At 28.2% G+C, this 10297-nt stretch overlaps 1 protein-coding gene across 2 annotated transcripts; it reads left to right on the top strand.

The window, feature by feature from the left end:
• The first annotated feature begins 26 nt into the window (after positions 1-26).
• Positions 27-10043, top strand: LOC132909227 (jouberin-like). 2 transcript variants are annotated; one of them, XM_060963911.1, is made up of 8 exons: positions 27-2949; positions 3437-3585; positions 4207-4560; positions 5485-5640; positions 6272-6720; positions 6804-8113; positions 9710-9746; positions 9841-10043. In XM_060963911.1, the coding sequence occupies exons 1-8, from the start codon at positions 972-974 to the stop codon at positions 9932-9934; spliced, it is 4527 nt and encodes a 1508-aa protein (XP_060819894.1). In that variant the 5' UTR covers positions 27-971; the 3' UTR covers positions 9935-10043. The 2 variants fall into 2 exon arrangements, with proteins under 2 accessions (XP_060819894.1, XP_060819895.1); XM_060963912.1 differs by lacking the exon at positions 9710-9746.
• Positions 10044-10297: the final 254 nt, after the last annotated feature.

The raw sequence follows: 10297 nt of genomic DNA on the forward strand, positions 1-10297 counted from the left end.
TTAAAAAATGATTTTACAATGAATAATTATATATAATTATACTAGTGCTTGTACCATATTCATGGTAAACAAATATTTATTATATTATAAATATTCCATAATATTTGAAAACAAAAATTAGATTTATTTATATTGATTGTTGTACACCTGTATCATAACGGCATAAACTGAAGTTTCCGATCAATTTTCATACCTGCCGCGTGTTAGTTACGGAGAACCATATATTAATATTTTTTTAACTATTTATTTTTAAATGATTTATGCGTTCAAATTTCATCTATAGTGTGCATATAAATGTTATAATATAATAAAAAGAATTAATTGTAATGTAATACAGCATACAATTATAATTTTCATAGAAATATAAAAAATATGAAATTATACTTATATCTGTAATGTGTTCAAGAACTCACTGCATAAATAATTTAATGCATTCGATTAGTGAGGGAGAGTCAATGATATCAATATAAACACTAACCAAACAAATTTTAAGAATCGCAGATGAAGATTTACATAACCTCTAAGAAATTTTAATTCGAAGAAACAGATACGAAGAATGAAATAAAACATATTTCTGCTAATAAGACATAATAAAAGGGATGATATAGAATTAATTCATATTATTGCACAATTCATTCAGTGGTAGGAAACATTAGAGGGCAACAATTCACAAAAGATTTTATTTATTTTTCAAATAAAATATTTCCAAAAATGTGTGGTTTATTTGCTTCAGCACCATGATGTAATATGTTTATTGTAAAACACTTCACACAAAATACTAATAAAATGTAAGCAGCATTATTTGCAAATATTTATTAAAAGGAAACAAAATGTAATTATATTAGAAGATAACATATATAAATACCTCGAATGTAGTTCAATAATTTTAAAAATCAAAATTCTAATGAAAAAGATTCCATTACTATAAAGTCTTAATTAGACTCGCAATTCAACTGAAAATAAAGTGAAACATGGAATTGCAAACTGCATTAACAAAGAATAAAAAGAAAAGACAAAATGAAACGAATCTACGACCGCTCGTAAATAAAACTAACTACAAAACTAATTTTCAAGATAGCGACAATGAGCATTCGTTTTCTAATAACGCAAATATCACAGAAGATATGGAAGATTCTTTCTCAATATTCAATAGAGATACGTCCAAATTATTCACTAATACAGACTCTATGAATTCATCGGAATTTGCATCGAAATCAGTGGACGTTATCGTTGATATTCATCAAGAATATAAAGAAGAAAAATCACATGATAATAACATCGAACATGATGGAGCATCAAATAAGAAAAATTTATTTCTGAAGGAATTCGGAAATGTGAAAGCATTTTCGACAACAAATATTTTTCACGAGAAGATCGAGAAATCAAAAACAAATTCAAAACATGAAAATCTTACAAGATACAATGATGATATAAAAGTCGTAGATTCATTAGATTTGATAGAAGAATTTGGAGAATCTCCGATCGCTAAAAAAAATGGAAACGAGATTCAATCGGTGAATAACAATAAATTAAGCGATAAATTAAGTAAAAAGAATATTAATCAATCGTCTGTCGAGGGAAAGTTACATGGCAGAAAACAATGGATTACGCCGAAATATGAGAAAGAAGAAGTAAAGAAACCAACGAGAAAACGATGGTCGAAAGATAACACCGTAATTCGATTACCAGAGACTAGGAATACTTCTTGGACGATTGTATCTTCAGAAAGTGCATCTTCATTTGTTCAACGTTCCGAAAAACCACTACCAGCAACTAGATCCTTCTTAAAGAAATCGTTGTTCGGGTTTGATAATGAGGCCTTCGATTCGGAAGAAATTCTCACGATTGAAACTGATCATAATCGAAGCAACCCAAAAATCAGGATGAAGAGAATGATTCACGATCCACAACAAATGGAGCTTTCTACTTTCGATAGTCGAAGCATTCGAGATTCGTTGAGCGAAGAAAATAAGAGTTTCAAGGAAACAGCGATTGCGACCGAAGATTTGAAGGAGCCTGCAAATTTGGACAGTGAAACGTCTGAGAATCGAAAGAAGAATGCAATATTAGATGTTGAACGTATTGATAAGTTTAACCGCGGTGATATATCTTTGAAAGATAGAAGGAATCGTGGATTAAGAAATAAGAGAAGTTACGTAGAAAAGAGTAACAAAAATACTTCTAATAGTTCGAATAGTTCTCAGAGCTTGGAGGAAATCACTGCGCAATCGGATGACGATTCTAAGGAAGTATCGATAAAAGATGATCGATTTTTGATAAGAAATGGTCGAAAGCATTCCGTTAACAGTCGAAGGCATTCAAAGGAAAATTCACTACCTGTTACTGAAGATGATCTTGATGAAGATCGTTTAAAACATTCTAGTCAATATTCGGTGACTACTTCCGAAAACGATGATTTTGACGAAAATCGCGCTAAAGAAACTAACGATGAAGCTAAGTTAAAAAGGTCTAAAACAAAGAAAAAGAAATCGAAATTTATAGAACATCGGTTGCAGAAAAAAGACAAAGAAAAGAGGCTTTCTAAAAATTTGACGCCGAGTGTCAATGTCAAAGAAAGTTCAAAAAGGAAGAAAAAGAGGAAGAAGAAAGACGATATAAAGTATATATCCGTAACGATTCATAGAACAGATATGTTGGAGATTGATTACGTGACGAAACATCCTATGGTAAAGGTTCATATAGTAAAGGCTGAAAATGGGAAGTATTTGAAAAATGAACATGGTGCGTGTACGTATTTGCAGCCTGTTATAACTGGGAAGTTTGACTTCAAAGAGAATAAGTCTATAGTTCCGGTATGGGAGGAAGAACTTATCTTCGAACATGATTTCAAAGAGCTTTTGAAAATTGATAATGAACAGGTTGTGATACTTTTTGAAATCGTAGATCTTTTGAGTTTTGCCGAGGCCAGCTTCAATTATGATAAATTTGGCAAGTGTTTTAGTTACTATATATGGTGTATATACATAGTTAATATCTAACATTTAGTTTAGAAGAATTGAGAAGCTTATAACAAAAACGACCACTCTTCTCCATGTTTATATGTTACGTTATCCATGTTATAATACATTTCAGTCCTTTTTAACAAAATATATATAGGTAATATTAAATAAACATATTTATTATATTTATTATTATTATAATTAATCCTAATTGCTTTAATAATTATAATTAATATTACATTAATTATATTTTATATTATAATTAATTATTTTTACAAAACCACTTACTTTTCATTCGATAATAAGTCAGAACACAGATTATTTTTTATAATTTCGATTTCACAATGCTATAAGCGTCGTTTTTGATTACTGAAAAGCATTATATCTGATAAGGGTAATCTTTGCTATAAGCTTCTCCATTAGTTTTAATTAATTTAGGATTAAAATTAATCGTTTGATTTTATTCGTTAAAATAGGTCATGAAGGTTGTTGGTACAAGGTTGCATGGGCTTTTTTAAAGCCTGTAGGACGAAACCAAGTGTTACATATTAACAAAAAAGTCAGATTACAACTGTATAAACCTCGAAAGAATTCGCAAAAATTTGATAGATTTCATACGTGTGAAGTAAGTGATTATTAAGTGAATAGGCATAACGTAAACGTTATTATTTTTGTCATTAATGACTCGATCAAAATCCTTTTTTATCCTAAATATGTAACATCATTTTATAGGACTGCTTTTTCTCCTTTCTATGTAAATTTTTAAGGTCAACTGTGATCTTTTATATTTTCTCTTTGCTTATCAGACACTCCTATCAGACGTTGAAAAGAATTTAAAATAAAGATATTCTTATATTTTAATGTGAAATAAATTTCATTTTAATATGTACATATAAAATTTTGATGTATATGCTTTTATTAGAATATAAAAATGTCTTGTAATCATATATAGATATATTTTTTATCTAATGGAACAACAAAGTAGTAAAAATATTTCTATATATAAGATCAGTTGTCAAATAGATATCAAACGCAAATATACTTACATTATCTGCTAAAATGTAATTTAGTTAGAAGATTATAAATACAAATACACAGCGCGATTTTATTTTTTATTAGAACTGTCATAAGATATTATAATAAGATGAAATTTACTTCTAAACATTAACACGCAATTTATTACCTTTGATTCTAATATATCATTATGAGATTTTAAATATTTGAATTTTCAAATTGAATTTTCTAGGTGTATACATGGTGGAAATCGAACGTCCGAGAAAAGTATCCTAGCAGTTTATTTGTTACCGCAAAATCCATCGACCAGCCTAAATTAGAACCTGTTCTTTATCGGCAATTATCGTTATATGATTTATCCAACACACGTAACGAATCACATGGGATGTCTGTTCATACTTCAAACGCTATAAACTTGCCAAAATGGACTAGATTAGCCTCACAGTCATGTAAAATACCAAATGAAATTTTCTTCGAAACGGATATTGGCGAAAATGGATGTTTTTACATTGCTTTTAGTAACGATGGCAAATATTTGGCTTGTTGCTTTTCCGAAGAGCGCGACTATCCCATTGTCGTCTATGAGGTGAATATTAAAATTTTTCATTTTTATTAATACGAAGGGTAAAAGATTTTGATGCGATTACATATCTTCTTTTTATTCCTATTACGTTCTTTCGGTCATTTTCGATCCAATCATATTTTTTTAAGATTAGAAAATATCTTTAATTTGAACAAAAATGAGAAAAGTATGACTGATTTCTCATCTCAATTCTATATTAAGACGTTACAAATTCTTTCTGTTTGCTAAAATCAGAATAAGATTGAAATATAAAAATTCGAGGTTTGTAGCAGGATTAAACAGTAAAAAGTGTAATACTGAAGAAATAATCTTATTAAACATTGAAGAAATAATTCCAAGTATCATCATTAATATATTTATGTTGAGTCCACATTTTATGATAACTTTCAAAAAACCCAGTTAAATATTCTTCATACATTTTATTTTCTTTTAGTAATTGTTGTTCAAATGATCTGGATTGTTTAAATATTAGATTATATTTCTTGTGATTTTAAATTGTTTTCATATATTACAAATCAATTAAAGGAACTACAAAAGTTTTAGCAAAACATTATTAAATCCCTACAAGTTCGATTGTATCTTTGTAAGTGATTCATTAACTAAATGATAAATATATTTGTTTTCGCGAGAATTGGTTTCAAATTTTAGTACATTATGTCTTCTTTAAACAACCATTCGAAAAACGAGTTTCTACTATTAATAAATTATACAAAATTTATAATTATATTATTCGGTGATTAATTTCAGTGTGTGAGAACATTGTAATTCGTAACATTCATAATTTTATTAAGTTTGGTAGAAAACACTTTTATACATTGCAATGAACACAATTGTACAATTTCAAATTTGTCAAAATTTTTCCATGTGATATTACATATTATTATATGATTTCGCTACGAATATTAAAGTTCTTTTAATTGCTGTTAGGTTGAAGCAAAGAAGATCTACGTACGGTTTTCAGGACATAAAACTTTCGTTTACTCCCTCAACTGGTCCAACAATGATAATTATTTGCTTTCTGTTTCATCTGATCAAACTGCTCGTATTTGGGATGTACAGAATCGAATTGTAGAACATATACAAGTAAGAATTTAAATATTTATTAGAAGATAACAGAAGGTAAATGAGATATGTTCATTTCGTAAAATTTTTTAATTTGGATCTCATCCAGCATTGATGTTATTATTAATATTGTGTCTAAATTAAAATTTATATTATGTTTACACAGAATGTCTCATTTCTTGACATCCTGATTAGCGTTGTTATTATTGTCGTAGCGAAAAATATATATATAAGTATATGTGTTAACTAATAAACTTAATCACTTAAGCAGTGTTGGGCTCACAGGGCATCCTGTGTAACTCCTCTTCCCACTCAGAAAACCTCCGTAATTTCCTTTTCCAACCTTATCACACTCTTTCTTTCTTCGTACTTTCCCATAATCCCTTAGTCTTTTGTTTGTGCCTACCTACCTTAGCATCGCCTTCAACCCTCATCTGTCCACTCTGTTGAACGTCGCTTTCAAATCTGCAAATAAAAAACACGAATACCCTCCCTCTTAGTTTAGTCAACTCCTTGTTTATTACGTTGATTATGATTATTATGTTAATATATATTATCATGTTTTCCTTCTGTAGTCTTCACTCAATAATATAATTTATTTGATATCATGATGGTAATATCAATCGAAATTAAATTGTGTATCTTTCAACAGATGATGCCTCATCCATCCTACGTGTACTGTGGCAAATTTGATCCCGATATTTCTTCGATAGTAGTAACCGGTTGTTACGATCGCATAGCACGTATTTGGATAGAAGATAAGAAGTCGAAAAATTGGGATCTTAGTCAAGAATTAGGGGGTCACGAAGGATTTATAAATTCTATGTATTTCCAGAAGAATAGTAACTTATTAACAGGAGATAGTGTCGGAATAATAATCATATGGGTGTTGAAAAAGAGTCGAAAAATATCATCCATGAAGGAATGGCACATATCACGAAAGATAAAGGTCAGAGAAATTGACGGTATAATAATTAACACAATTATTTTACATCCCTTGGAGTCCAGACTTCTCGTTCATTCAAGGAACAATGGGTTAAGAATGTTAGATCTCGCAACTGGAGTAGTATTGCAAAAGTATAATGAATTGAATAATCAAAGGTATTCTTCATCTTATAATTTTACTTTTAATGATTCATTCTTGTCTTGATTTCTTTTACGTTATCTTGAAATATTTCTTGCAGAATACAATCAACAGCTTGTATTTCTCCATGTGGCAATTTGATCTTTTGCGGTGGCGAAGATTCATCTTTGAACGTGTGGAATTTAGAAACCGGGAATCTTCTTGCAAAATATACGTTTGATCGACATTATCGAGCAGTGACTTGTGTAGATTATCATCCATACGATCACATATTAGCTTTTTCGACTTTTGGTAGTCCTGCTTCGGTGAGAATTTTAACATTTAATAAAGATGCTACGGGTGAAGATATAGGATTAAAAATGATGAGAGAGACTGAAAACACAGTGAATAATAGCGATGTTCCCATGAGATTCCTAAAGACATCCGTAATGCCCAAAGAAAAATTAAGATCGAATACTTCAAAGAAAGTAATCGAAGAGACTTTGCATACGAAAGAAACAAGCTTACAATTTAATCAAAGCCATAATTCTAGTCTTCTTAAGTTCTCTGATAGTGTTTTCGAAAAAGATAAATACAGCGATATAATGTACTATGATACAAAGATGAAACTTCAACGATTAAATGAAACTGGACAAACGATGAAAAGTCGCAGTGCGAATCGTTTATATAATATTATTGAAAAGATTGATAGAATTTTATCAAATTCATCAAAATCGTCAGGTGATATTGAATCTGGGAGGAATTTTACCCTCCTCCAACAATCAAGTGAGAATAAAGTCTTAACGTTTTTAAATGAAAACATAGAAAAACAGAAGAAGAAACTGAAAAAAAATAAGTCTGCGTATTTAACTATCGAAGATCAATCCAGTTCTTATTTTGAATCAAATACAACAAGTAGTGATAAACCGAAAGTTGTCGAATGTTATACGTTACAAAGTGAAAGAACAAATGATCGGAATAGGAAGGAGAGATCGAGAAGCGCGAAGGAAATGAGAAACAGTAATATATCTAAGGATGACACAACGAAAACTTTTTCCGATAGCGCCACAAATTATCAGAAGATTAAAGTATATGACGAAATCACTAAAACTCTATTACAAGAAAATATCGAACCGGATTTCGCTATTGAAATGGAAGAAAATAATACAAAGTCAATAACTTATAAGAATAATTGTCTTAGAAAGGACGATTCCGATTCGACTGATAGTGCTGGAACATATATCGTAGAAAAGAATGATGTGAAAGGTAGTGATAAGGATTCGACGAAAATGTTTGAAAATAGAAATATAGATTTAGATGATACAGAAAACGATTCGAATATAAAAGATTCCAGAAGCGGTAGTTCAGTACTTAGCAACGCGACTTTTACTATTGAGAATGAAATCCCTATATCAACACCAAAGAGAACCGGTAAATCTAGTCTAAAATAATGCTTATTTAATAATATAAACATAAAAATCCAGTATTTATTACCATTATTTAATTTACAATGTCTTTACGTATTGTCATATTTTATATTTATGATTTTGTAATTTAAAAAGCGTATTATTTCATTACTTCTTATACGTGTATTTTTCGTGAATTGTTAATACATTTTAAAATGAGCTATACTATGCAAAACTCCATTCCTGTAATGATGTTCCTTGTATAGCTTATTAATAAATGTTTTGTTTAATACATTTGTTATAATTTATCATGTAATGATTATTTTCACGACAATCAAAATGCGTTATAATGCATGTAATCGCAATCATAACGCATTTTTGCAGCTGTTCATGTAACTAGATTAATTTTTTTTTGTTATATGAGAATTTGTTAGCACTTTGCATAATTTATATACTCACTTTTTTAAATTGCTGAATTGATCGTAAAATATTCAATTATAATTATTATAATATTCAATTATAATTCAATTATAATATTCAATTATAATTATAATTTTATTTTTTAAATTATTGTTAGCTGTCGATCTTTTTTAATGAACAAAATGTATTTTCAATGGTAATACATTTAATTCGACAAACTTTTAAAAATAAATATATACAAGATTTATTAATTAATATTTATTAATTATTTATAAAAAATGTAATATATGAATATTCTATTAAACAAATTTTTTATCATATACATGAAGTTGGTTCGACAGTTATTCATAAATATCCACAAAAAGATGTCTATATTATCAAAGAATAATGTTTCACATTACTTTCGTGCAGTGTAATTAATGAATTAACATAAAAGTTATTTTAACATAAATAAATCTTGAATCATTTTTTTCCTGAATCATATTTCAAATATGGGATCTTTTTTTGGAAGAATAACTAAAGTTTCTGTGAAAATAATTATTCTTCCCTTTCTATATTTGACATATTTATATGGCACGTATTTATCGAATGTAATTAACATAGCGCTTGCAATTTATCTCTTAATCATATTTAAATTAAGTGGTCTAGAAATACGTTTTGGAAATGAAGATGATGAAGAGGTATGAAATTTTTTGTTCATTAACAATAAAATTCAGTTCGAAATCTAAAGAGTCCAATCATTTTCAGAAAGTAATTATTTTTTAATAGATATTGTGTATCAAAATCGATAATTTGTTTTTATCAAAATTCGATTTTAATTTTCCATTTAAGATTGATTTTAATTTTTCACATACGTATATTTCATGAATAACAAATCTACTATTCGCTACTACAAATAGTGTCTGCAGTAACAAAGTCTATTAATTAATCAATGCTTTCTTAATTCCACAAAACAAAAAAAAAAAAATTAGAAGTTGAGATTATTAATGGTTTATTCCTAGATTCGTTACATACATGTAATTAAAAAGTGAATCTCGCGAAAAAAGAGAGAAATGGGTAGTATATTGACAACTTTGGCTACCATTGGCATCAGCATCATTTTTTATCCTTTCTTATTCCTTTGCTATGTTTATATTCTTTTCATCATGATCGTTTTTAATATTGTACAATCATTCTATATTTTTCTCATAATGTTACTTAGCGGTCTCTCGGATAGTACAGTCATTGATTAAGATTATGTGAGTTATTTATCATTTATAAATAAAAATGTGATTTTCAACTATTTGTCGATTTATGTATTACACAAAGCTTGCATCATTGTCTTACTTTCAGGACTTTGAAGATGCTGAAACTAATATCGAAACTGAAGATACTGCCCAATTACAAAATACTTAAAATTTTCTCGCGATTATCTGCAATTATGTAAAAAGAACTATATAAATTTATTATTTCATTGATATTTAACTAATTAAAATGTAAAATATTCTTTACGAAATCCGTAAATAAAGAGTTCATTTTGATGAACAAAAGTATTAGTTTTCATATTCAATTTATCAGTAAATTGTTTTATAGAGAAGTTAATTTTTAAGGTCTATATACATTAAGATATTTATACATATGTATAGAATGATTTTGTACCTGCCTTAATTATTTTTTATTTTTTATTTTTTATACTAAAACATAATATTTCACTTTATTTATTTATTCACTTAATTATTTATCTATGTCAGCGTCACGCAATTAAACGTAATTACGTAATTTAGTACACACACGTTACATAGTTATTACA

This window comes from Bombus pascuorum, chromosome 7, assembly GCF_905332965.1.
Source record: "Bombus pascuorum chromosome 7, iyBomPasc1.1, whole genome shotgun sequence".
Classification (NCBI taxonomy): Eukaryota; Metazoa; Arthropoda; class Insecta; order Hymenoptera; family Apidae; genus Bombus; species Bombus pascuorum.